Here is a 27686-nt window from a genome sequence, read left to right as displayed (position 1 = left end):
AAGAATCGGAAGGTCCGGACGGGATATGTTTGGACCGGACCGGACCGAATTGGGACCGGTCCGGTCCGGTCCGATTTCTAAGGGACCGAAAGGGTTCGGTCCGGTCCCGGTCCGAGAGTTTATCACCCCGGACCGGACCGGACCGGACCGAATAGAAAATTAAAAAAAATATATTTATATATATTATTTATATAATAGTTGTATATAATTATATATGGTATAAAAAAAAATATTAATAGTAGACTATAGTTATACTTATACTAATATAGTTATACTAAATCACTATAACTAATACTTCAACAATAGCTACAGTGACCTATACTAATAGTCTACTATTAATACTAATATACTATTATATAATTTATATAGTTATACTAATCACTATAATTAATACTATGTATAGCTATATAGTATATTTATCATTTTAATTAATATAATTTAATTATTACTATACTTATATTTAATTAATATATATAAATCATTAACTTATATAGTTATACTAAAGCATTGATTCACCATAACTAATATTACTAATATATAGCTATATTAATGGTCTAATACTATTATAATTTCTATAGTTATACTAATCATAATAAGTTAATGACTAAATCACTAGAAATATAATTATATATATTTAGTATGAATGTATTATTATATTATTTAATATATAACTATAATATATAGTACTAGTATATATTAATATATTATAAGAGTTATAGTTTAAATATAACATATAAATTATAATATACTAAATTACCATAACAGTATAACTAATACTAATATATAGTTATACTAATAGTCTACTATTATATAGTTATACTAATCACTATAATTAAAACTAATATATAGCTATACAATATACTTATATAGTTGTACTAATACTATTAGTCTATTATATAGTCTAAGACTCAATTCTAATATAGGCTATATAGTTATAACTAATTCTAATATTTATAGTAATACTAATAATGTAGAATATAGTTATACTAACTAACTGATTCAACATAACTAATATTACTAATATAATATAGCCAAATTGAATTACTAATAGTCTAATACTAATACAATTATATAGTTATACTAATTATAAATTTATAATAACTAAATCATTATAAGTTTATAACTATATATATTTAGTATCAATGTATTACTATAGTCTTTAATGTATAACTATTAAATATAATATATAGTACTTGTATAACTGATCAAAAAATATATATAATACTAGTATATATATTAATGTATTAACATATTATAAAAGTTATAGTATAAATTATAATATATCATATATATGTAAATTTATAATAGTATTAGTATAGTTAACTTAATATGTAATATGTTAGTATTAAATCACTATAACTACATAGAGTATTAGTAATAAGAGTATTACTATTATTTAATATAGTATTACATATAGTATTACTATCATTACATATAGTTATTAGTTATAGTATTAGTACTAGTATAGTTATTAGTACTAATAGACTAATAGTATTAGTTATTAGTATTACATATGGTTACATATATAGTTATCACTATTACTATTATTACATATAGTTATTAATTATAATATAGTTATTATTACATATAGTTATTAGTTATAATATTATTACTAATAGACTAATAGTATTAGCGTATTACTAATATATATATATATATACTATTATATATATATTAAATATATCACAATATAATTACATAAGTATTAAACAAAATGTCATTAGATTAAAAAAAAAAAAAAGTCAACTGTGGACCGAATGGACCGACCGGACTGGACCGGACCGAATAGGACCAGACCGAACCGGTCCTGAGGGAGTTCGGTCTGGTCCAAGGTGCGAAAACCCTGGAGCGAATAGGTCCGGTCTGGTCCGCAAACCTACTTGGACCAGATCGAACTCACCCCTACTGTTCGGTACACATCTAATATTAAACCATCAGTGGAAGTAGAACCGCTCTTCTTTGTAATGGACACATTAAATATTAATTAATTTAAATCTTCTGTCTATATTTTTTTGAATTATAAAAACTATTAATTGCAAAAACTATATCTAAGTTTTCATGTTTATACAAATCGAGACTTAATTTTTAAAATTTTTCAAAATACCTCTATCAATCTCTCTTTAAAAATATCTACGTGGCATTTATATGTCATGCAAGAGTTTTTGATTGACTAACGTGTTATGTAGCATTTTTGGCTAGCATCCTAATTTAGGTGAATATCTTGTTAACCTTCCAATTTAGTTTTTCTATTTTTCTACAATATCCAACTATTGAAATGTGAGCTTTTTACTGTTAATCTCACGAGGTTCCCATACTTGATAAAGAGTTCGATGTGATTAAATAAGCCATGCGTGTGGTATTGTAGTGATTGTTAAATTCCACTGGAGTGGTTTAGTTTAGGTGTAGTTGTTTCTTGTTCTTCCATGAAAATATCATGAGGAGAACTTTCCCCTCAGATTCAAGTACCACATCACTCTGAAAAGAGTAAGACAGGAATCTTGTAAATCCGCCAATCAAAACCCAGAAGAGAGAAACCCCACACTTTTTGAATATTTCTCTGAGCCACAGCAAAGCTCATAGAATGAACGGTGGTGGTATGTTATTCTATAGATGAAAATTACATGCTACCATATAAAGGATACATGGTTATATACTAGAGGATCGAAAATATCATGTGCTTAGTGTTGAATGGTCTCAAGTCTCTCAATCTTAAAAGCTAACTCAAGAGGTGAGGTTTTTTCTCACACTTATAAACTGACTACCAGCCCCTTCCACAACTAATGTGGGACAACCCAACACTTAGTTGTGCGTCCTTTATACAATAGGAATATGATATGTTCTTTTCAGCAAACTATCATATTTAACATAGAAAGGAAATGAAAGAAAACTTATGCTCCTACTCAGTAGAAAGGAAAACGACAAAGATTTCACTGTTGTTGAAGCCATTCCTGTATGGCAGAGCGAAGAGCATGGTTTGGGACAAGATTGCAATGTGCAAGCTTCATATTTGTCGTTGGTGAAGTATCACGCCCACTGTCTAGCCATCCCCTCAAAGCCTCTGCTTCATAAGTAAAGCCATCTGCTGCCACATGTGGGTCTTGCATGACTTCCTGCAAGTTTGCAAATAAGATTAATCTAGTAAAGAAGGATTCTGCATTAAGAGTTTCTTGAAATATTTCAAATCAGAGATGTATTCATAATGTTAGGAACTGAAGAACCTACATGGAAAATGGGGCAAATAAAATATGTAGGAGGACTGCAACGTTCCTCAGAACATATTCGGAATGAGGATGAGTCACCCCATGAAATCCTCATGGGTTCAAGTACCCTCCAGACATTAGACTGTAGGTCTGGTCGGCTCTCTTGGTTTACATCACAACACCTCAATGCTATACGAGCCAACCGTTCAGCCTGTACAAATGGCCAATCCCCAGCCAAAGGATCCAAAAGGGCATTCAACTTTCCTGTATCCAATGCATATTGCACTTCTTTTGCTATCCCCATGGCTGGCCTCCCTGTCAACAACTGTAGTAATATAATTCCAAACGAATAAACATCTGACTTTGAAGTAAGCTCTCCCGTGGAGAGGAACGCGGGATCCATATACACAAAAGTGCCCTTTGGCTCAGTTCTCCAAAACTGTGTCAAGTTGTTAGAACTTTGATCTCGAGAGAATAAACGACAGATACCAAAGTCACTAAGTTTGGTAACCAAGTTGGCATCAAGGAGAATATTGGCGGGTTTCAAATCACCATGTATTATGCTGTTAGGTTCACACGAATGAATAAAGATGAGGGCAGAGCACAACTCTGCAGCAATGCATATTCGAACTTGCCACGATAATGGGGGACTATTGTCCTTGCAGCTAAGTCGATCTTCAAGGCTTCCATTGGGGAGGTACTCATAGATAAGAGCCCATGCTTCTTGGCAAGCTCCAATGAGTGTAACTAGATTCGGATGCCTCAACTTACTCAACACATCAACCTGAAATACAAGTGACAACCAAAGTCATACACTGCCAATCTTGTGATCAAATTAGGTTACATTCTCAAAGTCATACACTGCCATTCTTTGTGAAAATGGGGAATAACAACTACTTTGGAATATTGTTAATAAAAAAAAAAAAAGACCAAAAGCCTCCTGTTGAATAAGAATGAAAATTTAGGTCCCTAGAGGGCAGACAAACTTTTCAGAACTACTCATAATTTTCTTCATGTCTAATTCTTTAGATTTACAATGGCCCCACGCTTTAATAAAAATGAAATAAATTGAACACACTACTATGGACCATTTAATATTTTTTTCCCTGGCCAAAAAGGGGTAGGAGGGGGCAACCGGAGGACTTGCCTACTTGGCCGTGACCACAGAGCACCCTACCTATTGGGAACTGGACATGAAGGGCTTAGACGGTGGGATACTATAGGCACTCCCTCAAGTCAGGTTTGAGCTATAGCTTAGACTCCAACCCCAGTAAGGAACTCAAAGAATCCTTAGGCGGCTTATACCAATAGTATAAGGTGACTCTATATTCGGATTTGAACTCAGGACCTGATGCACGCCAAAAAATTTAGGAGTAACCTAAGGACCATTGAGCCATCACCCTTGGTGGTATATGTTGCATCAACTACTTACAGTTGATTGCCACCTAGGTTTGTATCTATGACTAGGACTGAAAAATGGTACATGTTCAAGCACACATAATAAGTTCTGAACATAAACTAACATATCTAATACAGATAACAGTGGATAATTGAGAAGTAGAAAAGGATAAACGTATACAAATTAAGACGTGCAATTTAAATCCATATAATATAAAACACAATATAGGGCAACAGATCACTATAGCATGCATTCATAAAAAAAGAAATGGGTTCAATTGCACTTGAACAAAATGGATTAATGAAGCCTCCCATAAAAAGTAATATTTGCTAAGCTGAACCATTGATCCTATGCATAACATAGGAAACAAGTGTAGTAATTGCAATCAATACATGGTACCAATTGTGTCCTAGTATCAGATGCAAAAATTCCAATTACACTCATGAAGATTTTAGATCCCAAAAATGCAATCAGCATAATAAATTTATGATTTAAGTAAATATTCAATTTATTTCCCAATAAATACACAAAATTCAAGCCATCTCACCTCCTGGTAAAATTCTAGTGGGCCTTGCCAGCTATGAGAGTGAGGCATTTTAACAGCCACCTCAGTGTGTCGGAGGACACCTTTATGAATGGTCCCATATCCCCCTTCTCCAATCTTCAGGGATGCATCAAAGTTTCGAGTTGCTTCTACAATTTCTGAGAAAGAGAACTCAGATAAAAACTGAGGCATGCGTTCACTTGACGTCTCTCCTTGTTTCTTTCTTAGCTCCTCCACTTGTTTTAGTGCGTTGTCACGGTCTATCTGCAACTCAACTCGTTCTTTTTCATAATTTTGCAAGAGTTCCACCTCACAGATAATCTTCTGCTCCAACTCCTTTACCATATGTTCAGATGCTGCAACTTGCATCTCCAGTGATGATTTCTTACCTATGGCAAATTGAAGCTCCTCCATAACTTTGTCATGCTGATTTTTCATCTTTCCGAGTTGTTCTTTTTCTTTCACCAGTGATTCCTCAATTTCTTTCCTTTGCTTCAACTCCTCAACATATAAGCTTTCGGTTGCTTTAGCCTGTAAATTGCATAGTTGCAATTTGCATCAGATAATGAGAATGTCAAGTTTACACTGAGATATTTCATATATTATTAGTCTAAAACATTGGTTCAGATAATATTGTATATACTTCTACTCTTAAGATGGATCGTCCTGGAAGCATTCAAATTAGATCCAACTTACTTTTACAGTATGAAGCAATGTTAAAAAAGGGAAGAATGCCCTTCACTCAGTCCACTTAACAGTTTTCCATCTTCTTACCCAAAATATGGTTAGGGTAAGTGAATGTGATCTTCACATGCAGGGGCTGTCTATGTAGACAAAAGTAGGATGTAAATATCATCTTTCTTTGACATGTTAATTTCTATCTTGGAGGACACAACATGTTGGAGTGTCTGAGATATTCAGACATGAAAAGAAAGAGAAGATGATAGAAAATGAAAGCACAAGGAGTTGATGCAATACGCCCTCCACAATATGCAAAGCCTAAACATTTACATCTTTCTTATTAACCTCAATAAAAATCACTGTAGCCCATGTTAGGGAAAAAAACATTAATCCATGGGAGTACATGAAGCTATGGGCACTATAACATAGATAATTTCTGACTTTTTTGTTTTCGTAATTGTTTCCAATCCAACTAAACAAAATGATCTCAAGGATATAAACGGATTTACCTTGCGTATGGCATCGACAACATTTTTTTCAGCTTTCCCACAATTGACTGTCTCTTGAAATGCTTCTTGTCTTGCATTTTTAGCCTCAGCCATGACTTTATCCAGGTGGTTATGAAGAGTATCATCTATACTTCCGTCCTGCAAAAAAGTCCAATCCTAAAATTCATTTTTATTTTTTGGTCAGTGATGCATTCAGTTGATGAAAGAGAAAGGTATTGTGATTGTTTTAAATCTAGTCTATCCAAACTCACGACTCCCACCTAAAAACATATACATATTCCATAAAAATAAACATGTTCATCCCACAAGAAGTTGAGCACATACTAGTACGCTTGGTGGAGATGAGGGATGAAGATCCTCTTTAGACTGAGGAAGTGCGCACAGTTCTAATCCATTCCGACTTTCCTCAGTCTCTCCATATGCAACCAGCGCTATATCACTAGAAAAGTATGCTGAATGACCACAACACCAAGGAGAACTTCTTCTAGATATCGCATTCCTTTCACTTGTACGCGTAATTGAGAACCCTTCAGTGACAACTGGGGAAGAAACATCTGTTCGGCTACCTTCAAATTTCTCAATTCTGACAGACATTACTCTTCGAAATAGATCTTGAGCTGGATTAGTAAGTTCTCCCCGGAGATCATGCCTTGTTGGTGATTGTAATGGCAAATGATTTGATTGTCCAGTCTCAATGTCTGGACTTGCTTGTAGCAATGAAGTAACCTCTGCATCAGCTCCATGTAAACTAGCTTCCCTGTTTTGGTGTGATATTTGTATTAGTACTCATGGCGGGAAGCAAGGCTAGGTTGACTTGAGTTCACTTGCATAGACAACACCATCAAACCTCAGAGCAGTTAAAAGGCTTAAAAGCTTTTCCCCCGGGACTTCATTTATTCTTAGTACATATTTTCTAAAAAAATCAGGACACATTAGCTTTGCAAATGTAAGAGCAAAGACAACAAGCAAACCTGGTGTGGATCAGGTCCCCCTTGCAAACAAATTGAATGTGACAGGATAAAGGTGCTTGTTGGCGTACATAAATGGCTTTCTTAGACTTCAGGTCCATTGTTTTCCTGCAGCTTTTGCAAGTTAAGCAAACAATCTTAGTATATATGTGAATACACAAATTTTATTTCAGAAACTACTTAATTGAGATTGACCTCTGACTAACAATATGTTGATTACACCAGCACCATTAGAGAAGCAATTAATCTTAAACGCCACAAAGAAACAAGTTATATTTTCCCACAAACTAGGAAACATCTTGGACACCCGATTTCACATATAAACAACAAGAATGATGAGTATGATTTTTTAATTGAATTGGATATTGAAACAACAAGTTGGCAGAGCCTACCAATAAAAACCAATGCCGTTTAAAAATATTTAGAAAGGCATGTCTGGTTGCATGGTGTCTTTCCTGTCACAGCTAATACAGTTGGGACCTATTCTCTATTTGTGCTTGCTGAATTTTCAAAAATATGTAGCATTTAGAGCATCCAACATTATCACACAATTTCTTTGTTCTGTTTTGATCCACAGTGGATGTTATCGAAAGCGAACATCATGATTAAGTGCATGAAAAAGTTCTAATGTATTTATTACCTTGAATAGTGCTTGTCTGCAGCTGCTCCCATGACAAGGTCCCTGATTCCATAACGGGAGATGAGTTCCACAATTCCCTTCTCAATGCAATCCTTCTTTGTATGCAGTTTCTCAGCCCGTGCCTAAATTCAAAGTCACCAACGCCAAAACATATTAGAAATCCCACAACTCCAATCTAACATTGGAAAACGATGACGACAATATCTATGTATGAAGACATACAAACATATGTATACATGCACACACACATATATATATAAAAAAGGCCACAAATTCTGTCATGTATGTCTATCATAGTACATGCATACACAAACATTTACCTTGATAGTCTTCATATATAGCCAGTTCATGACAGAACTCAATAAACCTGATCTATTTTTTAAAGCAGAATTTTTACAAAGGCCTAGAAATTAAATAAAACCCAAAAAATTCTACAGAAAGAGACAGAAGAAGTATAGATACCGCCATTTGATGACAAATAAGAAGATATTCATTCAAGATCTTCTGCATATTTTGCTTCTCTACCTCCCTGTATGCCCTGACTTCCTGTTCCTTCAATGAGCTTGCTGGAAATTTTGTTCCCACTAAATATCAAGAAAAAAAAAAAAATGCTATTATTATATAATAAATTAAGAAACTTAAACCCTTAGAAAATATGCTAGTAACGGCAAGACAAAATTGTTACCAAAATCTCAGCCCACTAGGTAAGTTCATATCAGGGTATCAACTCTTCAGCTAAATTTCATTCTCTAGATTATGAGTCTAAAACTTCGGGCCAATTCAATAAAATTATTAAATTGACCATTTTTTCTAAAATTTCCAATTCAGTTTCCCAAAATTTATTCTCTCACTTATAATCAATTTTTGTCCAAGTTTTCCGCCAATTCAATCCGACGGAAAAATCTAAATCCTCTCTCTCTCTCTCTCTCAAAACATATGTATTTTGCAGACTTACTAAAAGGTATCATTTGTGCAGGCCGATGAACATGAATGATGCAGACTTTCTTCCCTCCCGAGTTCTGTAATGCCCACATCAAGGTTGGTTTGCTCTTTTTCACGTCTTTTGACACTGCAACATATATTACGTCATCAATCATGGGCGCGACCGATTCCTCTGCAATTTCTCGAGTACTGGACATAGCTCCTGAAACTCTAATATCATACACGGTTAAGAAATCTGCCCGTTGCGTCACTGCCGTCACAGAGCTCACCACAGCCATGATAACTGATAAGAACTACTGGATAACTCAACCAAGAACACCTCATACCATTGTATTCCTTCTTTGCCCCTCTCCAAAAGACACTCTCTCCTCTCCAATTAGGAAACTTTCCCAACAAAGCTTTAAACTACCCCTTTCAAGTTTCTCCCTCTTAAAACCAGCTTCCAATTTGCAAGACACACTCAAAAAAAAAAAAAAATTCCACCAGTGTTAGATTTTCTTCTTTCTATCTACTTTAATGTCAAAATGAAACACAACATTTCATTAATGACGTGGAGACTCCGGCCGGTTGCACAGGCCGGTTGCAAGAAGCATTTTTCATACACATATACGTTCCTTTGCTAGTTTCCGACGGCGAGCGAGTGGGGTCCAACGGATGCTATTCGAAATCGATGATTTGGAGAGAAGCTTGCATGTGTAGACTTCACGTGCTGGTCGGTCTGGATATTTACTTGAATTGAGTTAAAATAAAAATTAAAAATTAAATAAAATATTATTTTTAATATTATTATTATTTTAAAATTTTTAAAAAATTAAATTATTTATTATATTTTATATTAAAAAATTAAAAAATTATAATAATTAAATAAAAAAAATTAAAAAAAATTGAAGAACAAACGCAGCATACATACGTTCACAGGCACCTTTTACGGAACTTTTTAAGGATATAAATTCTTTTATCAATTCTTACATATTGTGATTTATTATTTTTATTTTTTTATTTAAATATATATTAATATATATGTATTTAAATAAAAATAATAATAAATTACATATCGTATGATGTTGGAGATTATAAATAGAATATCTCATTTTTTTCTCGTTTAATACGAAGGAAATGGAATTGGGTGCACCTTTGTTTACGATGACGCAGCGCAAAGTGGCTATTTCAATCATGTATTAGCTAAGAGTTTTGTTACGTATAAACAAAGTCGTATATTAATTTATATATTAATATTAATTTTTTTATATTTAAAATTTAAATTAATATTATTTTCAATAAAATCTACTTTTTAACTAATCATATTAAATTGATGTACAGATTAGTACACAATTATACTTGCAACTAAAATTTTTCATTAGTCTAATGTTTTAAATTCCTTATCAATTATCCTTCCTATGGGAAACTGTTTTGAAATAAATTATAGATAAGTGATATTTACAATTATAAATTATGCAATCGCTATATAAAAAAAAGTGAATAAAACATGTGATCCATATAAAAAAATTAATTTGTTAATAATAGACCCTATTTTTTTTTCAGAGCGATTATGCGATATTTATGCACTTCACGGTTGTATATAGAATTACTTCTAACTATATATTATACATAAATATTTAATTATATATATAAATTAATAATTAATACAATAAATATATGTATATATAAGTATTGTGTATCATGTATGTATATATATATATATATGAAAGAATTTATGATTTATAAAATAAATATACCTTGAAAAAATATACACTTGAGTTGAGACACAAAAACCAAAGAAAATAAAAATTAAAATAGAGAAATTATAAAAATAATTATATTTAAAAATGAGAGAATAATGAGACATTATTTAAAGTTATAAAAAAATAAAATTAGTTAAATATAGTTTATATTATAGAATTAATTAAGTACCATCTATATTTAAAATTCATAAAAATACAATCTAAATACAAAAAGATTATAAAAACAGTTCGAAATGAAATAAGGTCCGAAATAGTTGAAATTTGACCAGAACGATACCGAAACGTACTAGAATTTGAAGTAAAATAAAATGAAAAGATATAATATACCGGATACTACATTGAAATAGAAAATTCGACCAGAGTATAGCAAAATTTAAAACTATGGTATTAACACCTCTTGATAATTCTATCAATTCCACCATGAATTAAATCATACCAAATTAATATTTGTTAAAAGGAAAATTTTAAAACCTCAAAATATCAACCTTAAAAACCTTAATACTTATAACTTGGAAGAGTTACTATTCTGGCCACCAATCTAATCGGTCACTGGAGTTGACCGACACTTGGAGACCGGTCCCCGACCACCCGAGTCCGATTGTTGGCAGCCATCATTAGTTAGGCGTGTTTTATTTATTATTATTATTATTATTATTATTTATTTATTTATTTAAATTAATTAATTTTAATTATAAGTCTTGACTACGTGTGAAGGAGCATTTAATTTTTATTAAAATGTGGTCACATTTTACACTGCATTGTGATTTTTAAAGCTTTTCGGGAATGGAACGGATATTCCCATATTTGGATGCTTAATTAAGAGGAAAGTGAAGTGTTATAGTTATAAAGAGATTGTATAAAAATAAATTTATAAACTGATATAGTTTAATATGATATGTTAAATCTATTTTATGATATAATTAATTCTATAATTTAATATATCACATCAAAATACGTCAATTTATAAATTTATTTTTATAAATTTTTTTTGTAATCAAAATATTTTTCTATAAAAATAAGAAAGACCGGAATGATGGTTAATAAAATATTGACCAAAATTCTTATAATATTAATACCTTAATATCTTACTAAAATACTAAATTATCTATCTTTGTCATTTTTACTCGTATGCACATAGAAAAACCTTCATGTTGTTCTCCTTTCTTGACCTATTATTCTTTTATAAACGTCTCGATTAGATCATTTAATGCGTTTTTATTATAGAGATCATGTAAATTATCATATCTTTTATGGCGTGACCTCTAGAAATTTTTAAACCTTAAACCCAAAAAGATCACATCACTAAGATCAAAGTTCTTGCCTCTTCAACCAACTCCAAGAGTTATTTATTTATATAAAAATAATTATATATTAAAGTCTTAAATATGCAAGATTCACGTCGGTCTTTTATTAGAAGGAAAAAAAAATTAGATCTTATAATAAAAAAAATAAAAAATTCACTTTTTCTTCACGTGATATAAATTTTTTAAAAATTTATGCATATAAAATCTGTTCCTAATATTACTATTTATATAATTATAAATACATAAATTTTTAACAAAAAGTCAAATATGACGAATTGGTGGCCCAGCTTTTGGAGGAATATACTCGTAACAACCTTTTTGATCCTCTCTTCGCGCAACACTTCACCAGACAAAACAATCTGATTTATTTATTTACTTATTTTCTAAGTACTACAGGTCGTTCTGCGTAAGTGTTACGCCTCTCAACGGTGTATTTAGTCAGCTAAATATGTTGGATTATACGGACAGCTTTTCTAATAAAAGTTTTGTTATATATAAATAAAATTACGCATTAATCTATATACCAATACTGATTCTTTCATACTTAAAATTTAAATTAGTACTGTTTTCAATAAAATCTATTTTCTGACTAATCATAATAAATTGATACACATATTAATACATAATTATACTTACAATTAGATTTTTTCTTCCAATAATAAATACAGGGTTGGGTTTGGGTAGAATAAAATCTACTCCATCAAAAATATTATTAACTACATCAGATATTTTTATCCTTTCTTAACTTATCGTATAATTACATTTTTTTAAATAAATTATACTACATTTATTAATAACAGGTATTATAACTTTAACTTAAAACATATATTACAAGTGAACTATAATATTAATAGTTCTCTGTTCCACAATTATGATTAATATAGTCTAGTTCATGCTACAAATCTTTATAGACCACAGTCTGAGAGACAATACAACTATGTACAAAACAAAATTAGCAAGCCTCATACGCTATCTAAAATGGAGTAGATAACACATTCTATGGATAAAAGTTTGAGAGACACACTTTATAGATAAAAGTCTAAAAGACAATTTTTTTCTAAAACAAAAGACAGCATAAATTAAAGATACATGAAAAAAATGAATTATATTTTGGAAAGACATAGATCCGCATTTTTAACATTGGAGGAAAAAAATTACAAATAAAGTGATTGTGACAGACGTGCCATCCTGAGAGTATGATAATACCATATAATTAGGGGCGTAAAAAAAAAAATCGATGAACCGGTAAACCGGACCGAACTAGACCAAATTGGTGGGATCAGTCTGGTCCAGAGTTTGGTTCGGTTTGGTACCCGTTTTATTTTTTTTAAAACCGGTCAAAATTGGTCTGGTTCATTTTTTTTTTCTAAAACTGGATCGGACCAGTTTATATATATTTTTTAATTTTTCTATTGGGCATAATTTTTATATATAATATATAATTATATATACAATACTTTTATATTGTATGATAAATTACTAATTAATATAATATTAAAATTTAAAATTTTATATAATTTTATTTATTGTATTAGTAGTTGTACTAATATTATATGGTGTATATTAATAGTTATATTAATACTATATCACTATATATTATAATATACTACAATATATTATCACTATAGTATTATATACTATAATATATTATATATTATATGTATAATATATAATATAGTAAATTAAAACCAGAAAATAGGTCAAAAACTGGTAAAATTTGAGTATCGGTTTAAGAGAGTAACTGGTGCGTAACTAGTTTTGAAAAATACAAAACTGGTGCATATCGATTCAGTCTAAAATTTTATTCAAATCCAAACCGGACCGATTACAATCCTACATATAATTTCTTTCATTGTTTATTTTATTTTATTTTTTTATTTTTAGAAATGTTTTTTAGGAAAAAAACATTTTGTTTTTGAAAAAATGAAAATGAATATTTGAAAATATTTTTAAGAAGTTTCTTTTTGAAAAATAATTATATTTTATTCTTTATATAGAAACATTATTAATTGAACTCATATTTTGTCTTTGAGGGGTTTTAGAGGGGAATTTGTTATTTTTAAAGGAATGGAGGAAACGTTGCGGTTTTTTTTTTTTTTTTTTTTTTTTTTTTTTTTTTTTTTTTTTTTTTATGAAATGATATTTGTTGTATTGGAAATATGGGATCTATATAAAAAAAAATTAGACTTTACTCGAACGAATACGTAATATTTATGCACTCTATAACTATACATAGTATTATTATTATTATTATCATCTTTTTTAGAATAGTTTGTGGGTGATCACAAGTTGAGAGGTAACAACCAAAGTTTTCAATTTCTACCATACCGGCCTGTATTTGCTGTGCCTGAATAATAATTGGTATAGGAGAGGGTTCTGCTTCATACCTGATCAAATACTGACTGTACCGGCCTGTTTTAGTCGATATAAATCTGGAAAACTCTACTTGCAGGCGCGGAGGGGACGAATCGCGCACCAATTGCTGACGTCAGTTAATAAATGAAACGGTGCGTTTTAAGTTCAGCAGGAAAAAAAAGGAAAAGTCTGAATGCAGGCACAATGCGCACCCATTTGCGCACTGCAGCTGACGTGGATTAATAAAACGAAACGTTTTGATCTGTTTCCATCTTCATTGTAAATGAAACGCCTCGTTTTGATTTTGTACAGAACGGGAATGAGTCTCTTCATTTTGGACAAGTCTGAATGCAGGCACAACGCCAGGGTCGAGTGTGCCAATCGGCGGGTCAGCCCAGCGACATAGTCCTCCTCGTCGCTCTCAGTCTCACTCGAACTGACAACGGACTCAACCGGAGAATCGAGATCCGACGAAGTGCCGAAAGAGCCAAACCCGTAGGGAAACTCGAAGGGGAACAAATACCTCGTCGCCTCGTCGCCTCGTTTTGATTTTGTACAGAACGGCCAAGTCGTCGTCGGTGAGAAACTCAGGTGGTAGCCAAAACTCGGCGTCGTCCAAACTCGCAGACATCCGGAAAATCCTTTCAGGAAGAAAAAAATAAAAAAAAGAAAGAAAGAACCTTTTTTGGTGGCCTTAGTGATGGGAAGGAAGGGGGTTCGTTTCTGAGTTAAGATTTTATGATCAAAAACCTAGGTGGGAGGTTTGCTGGATTTGCAGGCTCGGGGAAGAAGCTCTGCAACGCGGGACGAAACGCTGAAAGCTTCTTTCGCGTTTTCCTCTTTTTCCTGTTTTTCGATCTTCTTTCTTTTTTTTTTCACTTGCCACATCATCTTTCGTCCGCATTTTCGTCCGCCGTGTGCCTGCATATAGCAGGACTCGAAAAAAAAATATGCACTGCGTTTCCAGTAGCCATTTGCTTTCCCCTCCCCCCTTCAGCTTCCCCCCTATCAATCTCTCCCCCCGTATGAAACTCTTCTCCTCTCTTCTCCTCTATCAATCTCTCCCCCCCGTATGAAACTCTTCTCCTCTCTTCTCCTCTATCGATCTCTCCCCAACTAGAGTTTTGATGCTTTCCCCTCCGCGGCTTATTCTTCACTGAAAATGATTGTATTTCGTGGACTCCTCGTCGTAGATTCGTAGACTTTGAGAAACCCTAAATCGAGATTGAAAGCTCTCTCTCTCTCTCTCTCTCTCTCTCTCTCTCTCTCTCTCTCATGGTTTTAGTTATTTGGTCTATTATTTATGATATATTGCGATTTTTTGTTTTCAACAGGTTAAATCGATGTAGATCCGGCTTCTGGAAACCCTAAATCAAGCCAACAGGTCTCTCTCTCTCAATCGTGCTTTTGGTGATTTGGTCTGTTATTTAATATGATGAATAAACTAGAAGCTCCAAATCTGTATGAAGAATTTTTTTTTTAGGGTTTATAGTTTTGGTTTCTGTAGGAACACATTTTGGTAGGGTTTGTGTTCAAAAATTAATATATAGTTTTGGGTTTTGATGTGTTTGGGTCAATCCACCCAACCTGGATATCAAAGATGCTTGATCGTTGCTTTAGAGTCAGTCATATTGTTTCTTCAGTTTTTTTTTTTGGTAAAACTATTTGGTTTCAACATGTCAAGCAGCCACCGGCTCTTCAACCGGATTATAATTGATTCAGATTTAGATTGACCCACATCGACCTGAACCCGATTATATCGAACTCTAATATTATTATTCAATTGCATGCTTGACGCCCTTCAAGTAGAATGTGTAAAATGTTTGTGCAGAATGTGTTCTATTAGAAAGAAAGTTGTTAGAGTTCTGTTTGCTTGTTACTTATCTCAAAAAAAAAAAAAAAAAGGTTCTCTTTGCTTGTTTCTTATCAGCAACCATTGTGGAGATTTTGGAGGACAAACTTGTACTACCCAATGTCCAGTGTCCATTTTCTTCTTAGCTCTCTCTACATGGGAGCTTTTTCCAAGATGCTAGCCATCAAGAGATGACATTGCAGATTCATATGGATGTGGTGGACATATATGAATGCATCTTACTTTTTGCGTTTTTCCTTATAATATGGAGGGGCTAGTCTCCTAGCCTGGCCTGATCCTAAGTGACTCCTGTCATGATAGACCTATAGTCTCTTTAGTCCTTTCTCTGACATCTTGAAACATGATAGAGGCAATAAAGATGTCCTTGGTTTAATGCTAAAAGAAAATCGCTTAAGATCTTATATTAGTGATCAGCGCTATATAATTAAAGAATTTGTGGAGTATTAAGAAATAGAATGTACAACAAAAGTCCATCTCCCTCTTTCTTACACCAAAGGAAATGGGAGAAGTAAGTAAAGGTTTGAACACAGAAAAAGTATTGAAGACAAATTGAAAAATAATGAAATAAGAGGAGCAGTTAGCTCGTTTTGTGTTGTGCAGTTTTGTGTTGTGCAGTTTTGTTCATTGCGGGGGTGGGTCTATTATTTATGGATAATAATAAATTTTTGTTTCTGTTTGTGTTCATGACATTACCTCTCTTATTGCCCTAACACTAACATGATTTATCTGTTTTTCGTTAACACTCCCCTAACAGTAAGTAAGTTGGTCCACCTCTCTTCTCTAAAAAAATACTTCTAAACCCTTATACATAAACTAAAAATGAAGACACTTAATTTGCACCTTATCAACAGTTCAACAGTATACTCCATTGCCTATTTTGGCAAAATGTTGTCTGGAGAAAAGGTATCGAGTGAAGATTCTTCTTCTTCACTTGTTACTCATACTTTGAGAAACAATCCAATGTGTACTTGTGGGTCACCCGCTTCACTTAGAACATCGAATACGCCAAGAAATCCAGGTCGATCATTCTTTGGGTGTTCAAAGTACAATTCTCAGGTAAAAAGTATTTTCCGTGCTTTAACTTGCAATATTTGGGTGTGAGTCAGAATTGCCGTGAGTTTTTACTATGCCTTTTGTTTGTTTGTTTGTTTGTTTATACAGGGGTTACCACACTGCAACTATTTCAAATGGGCAGATAGCGATAGCTGCCATGAAAAAGAAAAAGAAATTGAGATGTTAAGGAAGGAGGAAAAACTTCAGAAAACACAGTTAGAGGTTCAACAACATATTAAAGAGGTTCGAAGAAGAGAGGAAGAGGTTCAAAGAAGAGAGGAAGAGGTTCGAAGAAGAGAGGAAGAGGTTCAAAGTTGGATGGAAGAGATTCGAAATTGGATGGAAGAGATTCGAGAAAGAGAGGGCGAACTTTTCAAGAGGGACTTGGGAGTCCAGCGTCAATGCCCAAGTGTTTGGCTCTATTGTATAATTTGTATCCTACTTTATTTGTACTTCTCACAATCGTAGTGAATACCCAATAATCTGGGCAACTTCATGTATAAAGTTGATCACTTGTGATAATATGTGCTTTAGAGTAGCTGTAGTCCGACAGTCTACAAAATTAACTTGAACAAGTCTTTATTCTGTATTTAGTGTCTGCTCAGTTGTTTTGAAAAAGTAGGCAGCTGACTTACAAGTTACAACTGATCTTGGAAACTGTTGATTGTGTCTTTGGGCATTAGTTCATTGAAGCTAATTTATTATGGAACATTTGGAAAGTATGCTTGTGTTGTTTTTTTAGCATTAGTTCATTGCAGCAAATTTATTATGGGACATTTGGAAAGTATGCTTGTGTTGTGTTGTGAAGATAGTCCTATTTTGTGAAGATAATATGTGCTTCTTACTTGTGATAATACCGATTGCAAATTGCCCTGTTTTATAATAACAACCACTATTTCATGCACGATTATTAGGACTCAATTCGAAAAGTTAATATTTGGTCATTCAAGCTCATTAAAGTTGAAAAGTAACTCCAAGACATGTACAGCTTTTGTGTCTATTAATGAGCTGAATTTTGCATATCATATCTGGGAAATGAAGACAACTCTCATAAGACATGTACAGCTTTTTTTGTACAAAACTTTCATGAATCTACCCTTATACAATTGCAAAGCACAGCACACCAAATCCACTCAAAATGAAGACACTTATCAAACTCCCATAAATGAATATCAAACCTAGCTAGCATACTTAACATATACACATTCTTAGGATTAGCTAAATTTGGGCATAAGCAACCTTTATGGAACAGAATATTGCAGTTAGCTTAATATGGGCATAAGCAACCTCTATAATTAGTTAATATTTTTGTTACCACGTCCTGACATAAGCAACCTTTAGATTTACACAATATTCGTAGACTCAATCTGGGCATAACCAACCTAGATTTACAACCTTTCCCATAAAGTCAGATCTGGTATGTACATCCTATATGTGTAAAATTTAGGTAGAATATTACTGCATAAGTAATGGGATAGCTCCCAAACCCTATAATATCTTTTATTGCGACGGTTGTGACTCACGCAACCATTCCGGCTGGGTTCCATCCAACCCCATATGCATCTGTGAACATAAAGAATTAGTTAAAAATCAAACCAACTTGTAAATTTATTATGGAACATTTACACGGAATTGGTCAAACATAAAGAAGACGATTTACACTTTCTTGAGTCTCATTCACTGCAAAGCCTAACTCGGTGGCACTAAAGTCCAACATCTCCCTTAAGTTTTGTGAGGGCTACCAATCCAATAAGCAGAATATTAGTGAAGATAGTAACACATTATATATATGTAGTGTTTAAATTTTCAACATGTATTAACAACACAATATATTTTCTGCTATCATTAAAGACCCGTACTGCCTACCTGAACTGGAACATTTTGTTGTGTCCCAACATCTGCTTGGCCAAATAAATTCCTGCACGTTCCAACAACTTCGCCTTCTATTCCATGCGGCTACAAAGTTAAAAAAAAAATCCAGTCATATATATATTTATTAATAAACAGAGCTAATTTTATATATGTATTTTATTACGGTAAATTAGGGAGAACATATATGAGCTGGATTTTTTCGTTAACCTGTTTACGTTTTCCTTTTTGGCTAGACTTCTTCGTCATGGGTTTCCCTCTCTCAATCATTGACTTTTTTCTAAGAGATGGCGGTCTGCCTTTTCCTCTCACTACATGAGGACTCAATACTTTCTTAGAGCTCGCATCTATCGTTGCATCGGCATTATAAATTATAACCTTCGAGGGTGGGTTGTTGGTGTGGTAGCCTAAGTTCATTGCATCTAACTTAGCTAGCATATCCTCAGTGTGCTCATCACATGAAGATGCATTCGTGGCTACTTCGTAGCATTTCTTGATGATGCGTGAATATCTGCTAACTTCAGGCCTCTGATCAACCATGTCATAACTACTTCGTATAAGAGTGTATGTTCTTTTTATGTCTTTCCTCCATCGATCTAGTATGTACTTTTCTGGAACCGAACAGACTTTGTTAACTCTCATAATGCCTAATACATGCCTACACAATATCCCTCTCATCTCAAACAAGGCACATGAACACTTCACTTCACATTCGGCCTCATTAAAGTACACTATATGGGTCACCTCCTTGATGAAATCATCAACATTAACTTCATCTTCTACATGGTACGTTGCAATTACACCATCTTTCCGGTGTAGAGTTGGAAGAGTTGCAAGCATCCCTATTACTTCTTTTTGCACTTCTCTAAATTTATTGCAAGTGTATATGTCTTGAAAAGTCTTCTCAAGTGGAGAGGGAGAGACGACGGGAATTGTGACGTTGAATGAGTGGAAGTCCGCCTCACTTTCATTCTCAATCTTCTTCCTCACTGCATTATCGAACTGATCGACGAACTCTTTTAAGTTTGTCTTAGCATGAACATACCCGTCAAAAAAAGCATTCATGCTCTCACTTCGTTGGGTTGTACTCATTCCTGCCCAAAAAACTTCTTTCATGTACACAGGTGCCCAATACATACGCTCAGCGTATAAACTCTTCAACCAAGCATTCTCCTCCAAGTTGTACTTCGTAATTAACAGTTCCCAAGAGCCCTCAAACTCTTCCTTTGTGTGAGCGTCATACACACAATTTAGTAACTGACTTTTTAACCCAGTTTTGTATGCACCATGTGAACCTAGCTTCTCTGGCAATTTTTTCAATATATGCCATAAGCAATATCTGTGTCGGCTGTTTGGAAATACGAGACTTATTGCATTTTTCATGGCTCTATCTTGATCTGTGATAATAGCCTTGGGAGCTTCACCATCCATACAGGTCAACCAAGTCTGAAATAACCATGAAAATGTTTCCGTATCCTCACTAGATACTAATCCTGCCCCCAACAGAATTGACTGGCCATGGTGGTTTACACCAACAAACGGTGCAAACGGCATCCCATATCTATTTGTCAAATATGTCATGTCGAATGTGATGACATCCCCAAAATATTTGTAGGCTGCCCTACTTCGTGCATCCGCCCAGAATACATTCCTCAACCGTCCGTCATCATCCATATCCATTAGTGAAAAGAACCCATCATTCTTGTATTGCATCCGAGCAAAGTACTCACGGAGGGCTCCAGCACCACATTTCCCAAGTCGAAGGTGGCGTGCCTTGTCAATATAATTTCGACAGTCTTTTTCATTAAATGGCAAGTTTTCAAATCCACCCGCTTCTTGCACAAGGGAGGCAAAACTCTTGTTCATTCTGATCCCAGCCTGATCATTAATATCTAAGACTCTCTTAACAGACTCGCTCACTTCTCTATTGCAGCGGAAGAATCTCGACTTTTGTGGACTTAGGCCGTGATTATGAGAATTGTTAACACTCGACACCGTCAACACCCCTTTTTCGTATATGACATTTATCCTTGCCTTACAGTCTGTCTTCGATGTCGGACGTGGCCTCGCAACATTTGTCATACGGTTCCGTGCCTTCCCACCACGAGCACACCCTAATGTGACATATCTAATGCTCCCATCCTCAAACTTATGACTCCTTTGTGTCATAATCCCAAAACCACATTGTTGCCCATATCTTTTATAATAAGAAAGTAACTCCTCTTCAGATTTAAACATCATTCCCAACTTCGGCTCCTTAACAATATTGGCCCCCTCAGTATGGAAAGTATTTTGTAGCCCGGACTGTCCAACATCTCTGGGTTCAACAGTATCATCAATATAGGGCGTAGACATACTTTTTCCAGTAGAGTCGGGCGATATATTTTGGAGTTCATCCACATGGCTTGAACTTGTGGAGTGTAAACCAATCGAAGAGGCAATTGATGAGAGAAATGGGGGCACTTCATTTCCCTGTAGTTTACACCCACAAAAAAATTTGTTTGAGTACAAACATGGATAAAAATAAGCGTAGTACTTATCAAACGAATCTATCACCTGATTAGTATTAGTAGATGGGTTGGCATCAGGACGCTCCACAAATGGCATAGGTAACCACGCATGTGGCATTGGTGGATGGAAACCATGCATATAGTTGGGAAATTCCGGATAAAAAGAAATTGGTATAGCCTAGCACATAAAATAGTAATGATTATGAAACAAAACCAGTCAACATAATGGTTTAAAAGCTGAATATCTGCTACAGCTCAAATTCCTACATGAGACAGAGGATTTGTTGCTTCCTCTATGGTAGGAGGTGTAGAGGAAGATATTTTCTCCTTCCCTTTCTCCATCTAGGGAATATTTTAGAACATTAAAACTCCATGAATATAAATTTATTCAAAATTAATAAAGTCTTATAGAAATTTAAATATGGTATTCACTTCACATAGAAGTGAATCTAGTTGATTCTAGAGCAGAATCTGATACTTGAATCTAGAATGCACCTTGCATTGGAGTGTTGAGTTTTTGGATAACAAGTTTAGTTATCCAAAATATAATGTTTTACTTAACAAATGCAAGAAAACAATACAATGAATATGATTTTATTTGCTGTAATAATGTTTTATTAGGCTTTTCAGGGATTGAAACTTAATCCAATGAAAAATGATATTTATGATATTTTTAGTTTGTCTTCCTTTGATCACCTCATATTTGTCATCAATTTATACGACGGGAATTATGTGTATCCTGTACTAATCTAATTTTGATACCACATCAATAAGGATTATATGAATATAATTAAAAAATGACAAGAGCAACATTTTTCTAATACGATACACATAATGTGAAAATCCTTGACTTGCCAAAAGACATATCCTTCTAAAACATTACATATTAGTATATTTCTCTGGTGATTTCAACAAAGTACTCACGGTTCCTATATATCCATAAGCACGATTCACATTTCCTTTCCCTATAAAGCACATTACAGAATTAGAACTCATCCTCTCTTGCAAATCCACATACAATTTGTATCAATGAACAGACCTTAACTAACTTCTCTATTTACATTTGCAGATAAATTACCAGCCCACTTGCAAATAAATTACCAGCCGAAATGTGCTTACTCAAACCGTAGCTTCTGTTCCTATAATGCTTCTCTTTTTAGTTGTAGACATAATTTAACTTCATAATTTATGAACTACTTACAAGGGAAATCATGATATACTCTTTCAAATTGGCCAAATAAAAATTTCGAACTACTTCTTAAATCATGATAAAAATTACTTTCTATTCTAGGAAACCAACCAACACAACTTCACTCTGGCCGTGCCTTCCCCTGCTTTCAAGAAACCAACCAACACAGCCTCAACCACCCCATCTTCAACTCCTTCCCTCCATTCTTACGTATGTACACTATGTTTGGTTGTAAATGAAAATAAATAATACTTTGTGAGGTAAAGGAAAGCACCATCTGGTATCTCGTTATACAAGAGCAAAAAAATGCAGAAAATTTACATGCTTGTGTTCAAATAAACAAGAAAAAAAACTAAAACTATGGAAGCCAATACCTTTTCGGATGATGATCTTTACGTGTGAAAGCCGAATGTTTCTCCTTCTGAGTTCTACTATGTCCTCTAATGGCAGAAAATGGACCGGAACAGATAAATGAGAGATAAAAAACGAGAAACTCAAAAATGAAAGTGGAGAAAGTGAAACAAGAGTTGCTCACGATAGTGAAAATGGTGGAGAAAATCTGTGAGCTGAACTCGGAGGGCTGGGTCGCGGGCTGGGTCGCATGAAACGTTCTTGCAGAGCTGCAGCGAATGGACGTGGATGGTGGACGGGAGAGAGAGAAATCTTCTCAAACACGTTTCAGCTTTTTCCCTCCTAACACTGTTTTGCTTTTTTTTTTTAGCTTGCCACGTCATTTTCATCCGCTTATTCGTCCGCACCATGCCTGCGTATAGAAGTACTCTTTAGATTTTGACCGATATGCATATTTCGAAATATACATGGGCTAGCAGCTGGTTGGATAGGTTTGTAATTAAACTGAAATCTGAGAGACATTTTCGTAGAAATGATAGCAAGTTTCCGAAATCGTTTCTTTTCATTTCAATTTCCAGATATAACTTTCTTTTCTTCATTGTTTAAACTTCAAATTTCATTAGACAAACACACTTTTCCTTCCCATTTTGTTGTCAGCATCATAGAGGAATTGAGGATACTTGTAAATCATCCGAGATTTGAGTGATTCAAAGTTTTGATATTCGAGATCGAACCACACAATGGCTGCAATGGAAGAACCACTTATACGAGGAAAGTGTTGAAACAGACAATGAGGAATTTCTGATCAAGAAAGGAAATCTACGACCCAAAGGATTAAGAAATTAGAAAGAAATTAAAATCTCTAGATTTGGCCGAAGTGTCTGAGAAGAAATGGACTTCGGTTTGATTAAGGGAGGTAAAAGGGGGGAAGGCTTTGGGCCGTTGATGAGATTAAGGGCCCGGATTGCACCAACATTTAAATAAAGATGTGTTCTAGAGGCTGCATTTCATTAGAATGTTACTTGCATTCCCTTTACATCTCATATGAATTTGTATTTCATTTCCTAAAATTAATGGGCTCCTAATATATATATATATATATATATATAATATAGGTTTGATTATTATATGTGTGTTGTTAAAACTTAAAATTTGTATTGAAAAATATTATTGAGTTTATGATTTATTTTATTGTTATTTTAGAATGTAGTTTATATATATAATTTATTTAAATATAGACTATTCCGAAATGATACTGATATCAAAATATTTCGTTTCAGTGCCATGTACTAAAATAATATTCAAAATTTTGGTAACAACGCTAACCGTTTTTACTTTTTACAACGATAACAACGCTCAGAAGGGGCCAAGAAACAAAGGAACAATGAAAAATAAGATCCCATCTTACTTGGTGAAGTCAATGAGGTAATCGTGAGAAAGCAGCTTGCTGTGTTAATCCAAACAACCGAATGATTAGTTGCACTTAGAAGCCGCAATTAATAAAACAATAGTACTGCAACAGGTTTCATTAGAGATTTCTATTTTTACTGCCTCAATGTTCTCGTTTAAGGGAGACTTGAAAGCAACGGGATATATAGAGATGAAAAACTAGAGGTTCGATGGAACCCAAGGAATGCTAGTTGTGAAGCAACTCAACACCAGATAGGTTAAGAGATCCACTACAAGAAAAACGGACTTTTGCGACTAATTTATAGTAACGAAAAGACTATTCTTATAGAGAGAGAAGCACCCACTTGTATTATGTATCTATTTTTAATCCAAATGAGACCCAAAAGACACGAATTGCATGACTCGTAAGTCTATTATAAGAAAAATTATTTATGTAATTTTAGAATGTTTAAAGTAATTTTGCATAACTCTTTTAAAAAAAAGTATGAAAAATTTAAGACCGATCATGATAAGAAAATAAATATTTTCATGATAGACTATTTTTTTAAAAAGAAGTCTGTGAGACTTAGTTTGGATATAAGAACTGTTTCATCTCATCTCATTATTATAAATTTTTTAAATTTTTACACAAAATATAATAAAAAAATACAATTTTTTAAATTTTAAAGTTATAATAATATTAAAAAATAATATTCTAATAATATTATATCTAATTTTCATCTCAACTCATTATTTAAAGAGCATCTTATATATATCCTAATAAAGTTATATCTAATATTATTATATATATATTATAATATTTAATTTTTGAAGTTTTACTATTTAATGATTTTTATTCTTTTCAATCCTCTTCGTGATATGTCGTTTATAGAGCATGTAGATTTCCAAAGTACTAAAATAGAGTTTTTTAATTTTTCAAACTCGTATCTTTTGATACGCTAACTCATACGTTTTCAGTTTTCTAAACAATAGATTCATGAGGTTATGAGTCTTGATATGCACAAGAGTTTCTTTGGTGCCCCATATTATAAACTATTATTGTCTCCTCACTAAAATACAAACACAAGGAAAGTAGATCAAAAAAAGTCAAACCGAACGAGAATATATAATGTATCGGATACTACATTAGAACAAAATAAATCTTATAAATAAAATTATAAATAAAAATATAAGTATATATAGTATTGCTTTTTTTTTTTTTTTTTTTTTAAATAAAAAAATTATAAGTCTTGACGACTGCATATGGATGAGTATATTTTAGTTTGAGCAATGCTACATACAGTCACTTTTGCGTACTCCCTGCGCACTCCACTGATATGATTGGCTGGATTAATTTTTTTTTAATATCCAACCAATCATATCACTGGAGTGCACAAAAGAGTGCACAAAAGAGTGCACAAAAAGGACTGCACATAGAATTTTTGTTTTAGTTTTGATGAAGAAGCTGATGTGAATACTTCTTATTGGAGGGTTTATACGTTTGCTTTTACACTTAGGAGTATAATTGGTCTGCTTAAGTTTAATTTTAGACAAAATTTAGAACCGAGCCGGTATGCACCGGTTCTGTATTTTTCAAAATTGATTATATACCGTTTATTTTTATAAACCGGTACTCCGGTTTTCGGTCCGATTCGGTTCAGTTTTATAGGTTTTAATGTACTATATTATATATTATGTAATATATAATATATATAATATTATAGTGATAATATATTGTAGTATATTATAATATATATTATAATTGTATTATAGACTATAATGTTATAATATAATATATAATATAATAATATATTATAGTATATTATAATATATAGTAATATAGTATTAGTAACTATTAATATGCACTATATAATATTAGTATAACTATTAATACAATAAACAAAATGATATAAGATTTTAAAATTTAATATTATATTAATTAGTAATGTATCATATAATACAAAACTATTTTATATATAATTATATATTATATATAAATATTATATATAATATAAAAAATTAAAAAATATATATAAACCGGTCCAGTCCGATTTTAGAAAAAGAAAAATTGGAACTGAACCGATTTCTACCGATTTTAAGAAAAATAAAATCTGTATCAGACTGAACCAAACTCGAAACCAGATTGGACCGATCTCACCGGTTTGGTTTGGTTTACCGGTGTATCGTTTTTTTTTCTACACTCCTATTTACATCACATTTTACATTGCATTTTGATTTTAAAGTATTCCGGAATGGAATGGATATTTTCATATTTGGATGCTTAATTAAGAGGGAAGTGAGTGTCATAGCCATAAAGAGATTGTATAAAAATAAATCTATAAATTGATATGATTTTATATAATACATGATATATAATTTACAATAAAAATAATTTTACAATTTAACGTATCATGTCAAACACATCAATTTATAAATTTTCTTTTATAAAAAAAAATTTGTAGTTAAAATATTTCTCTAATAAAAATAAGAAGGACCAGAACCATAGTTCAAAATTCTTATAATACCTTTATATCTTAAAAAAAGAAAAATACTAAATTACCCATCTTTGTCATTTTTACTCGTATACTCATACAAAATGCTTCATTTTGTTGTCCTTATCTCTTAACCTATCTCTTTATAAATGTCTCGTAGAATGAAAAAGATAATCCCAATAAATCCATTGTAACTTTTGTTACCTGGTTGCCAAAATAAAAATTGCATACTAATATAATTTTTTTTTATATGACGAAGAATTTTGGAGACAGTATATACAAATACGACATGTCTTTAATTCGATTAAACTCTAGACTTGTGTATGCATTTTTATTATATGAATCATGTAAATCATCATATCTTTTATCAACAAGACGTGATCTCCAGAAATTTTTAAACCTAAGAGTTTAAACTTTGAACCTGAAAAGATAATCTCACGCCCCACTTAGTTATACAGATGAGATGATATAAGATGTTTTAAATAGTAATAAATAAAATATTGTTATAATATAATTTTTAAATATTAATTTTATATTAAAATTTGAAAAAGTTAGATTATTTATTATATTTTATATTGAGATTTGAAAAAAATGTAATAATGAGTTGAGATGAGATAAGATGAGATTTTTAATTTTGGTTAACCAAACAAGACCTAAGATTAAAGTTCTTATCACC

At 32.7% G+C, this 27686-nt stretch overlaps 3 protein-coding genes across 5 annotated transcripts; 1 reads left to right on the top strand and 2 right to left on the bottom strand.

The window, feature by feature from the left end:
- Positions 1-2625: 2625 nt before the first annotated feature.
- Positions 2626-9514, bottom strand: LOC122310070 (U-box domain-containing protein 33-like). 3 transcript variants are annotated; one of them, XM_043123963.1, is made up of 9 exons: positions 8897-9514; positions 8404-8525; positions 7942-8063; positions 7305-7409; positions 6658-7090; positions 6334-6489; positions 5147-5674; positions 3223-3984; positions 2626-3110 (listed from the first exon to the last, which is right to left on the bottom strand). In XM_043123963.1, exons 1-9 carry the CDS (start codon positions 9159-9161, stop codon positions 2928-2930), a joined length of 2676 nt encoding a protein of 891 aa, XP_042979897.1. In that variant the 5' UTR covers positions 9162-9514; the 3' UTR covers positions 2626-2927. The 3 variants fall into 3 exon arrangements, with proteins under 3 accessions (XP_042979897.1, XP_042979890.1, XP_042979901.1); XM_043123956.1 differs by having other exon boundaries at positions 7305-7415; positions 8897-9512; XM_043123967.1 differs by having other exon boundaries at positions 6334-6471; positions 7305-7415; positions 8897-9510.
- A 7366-nt stretch (positions 9515-16880) lies between these two features.
- On the top strand, positions 16881-17874 carry LOC122305388. Its single transcript, XM_043117937.1, has 3 exons — positions 16881-17213; positions 17319-17474; positions 17833-17874. The coding sequence occupies exons 1-3, from the start codon at positions 16977-16979 to the stop codon at positions 17872-17874; spliced, it is 435 nt and encodes a 144-aa protein (XP_042973871.1). The 5' UTR covers positions 16881-16976.
- An 836-nt stretch (positions 17875-18710) lies between these two features.
- Positions 18711-21931, bottom strand: LOC122305336 (protein FAR1-RELATED SEQUENCE 5-like). Its single transcript, XM_043117806.1, has 6 exons — positions 21857-21931; positions 21636-21767; positions 19290-21551; positions 19077-19166; positions 18871-18948; positions 18711-18773 (listed from the first exon to the last, which is right to left on the bottom strand). Exons 1-6 carry the CDS (start codon positions 21929-21931, stop codon positions 18711-18713), a joined length of 2700 nt encoding a protein of 899 aa, XP_042973740.1.
- Positions 21932-27686: the final 5755 nt, after the last annotated feature.

Source organism: Carya illinoinensis, chromosome 1 (assembly GCF_018687715.1).
Source record: "Carya illinoinensis cultivar Pawnee chromosome 1, C.illinoinensisPawnee_v1, whole genome shotgun sequence".
Taxonomy (NCBI): domain Eukaryota; kingdom Viridiplantae; phylum Streptophyta; class Magnoliopsida; order Fagales; family Juglandaceae; genus Carya; species Carya illinoinensis.
This window is presented reverse-complemented; position numbering and strand designations above follow the sequence as displayed.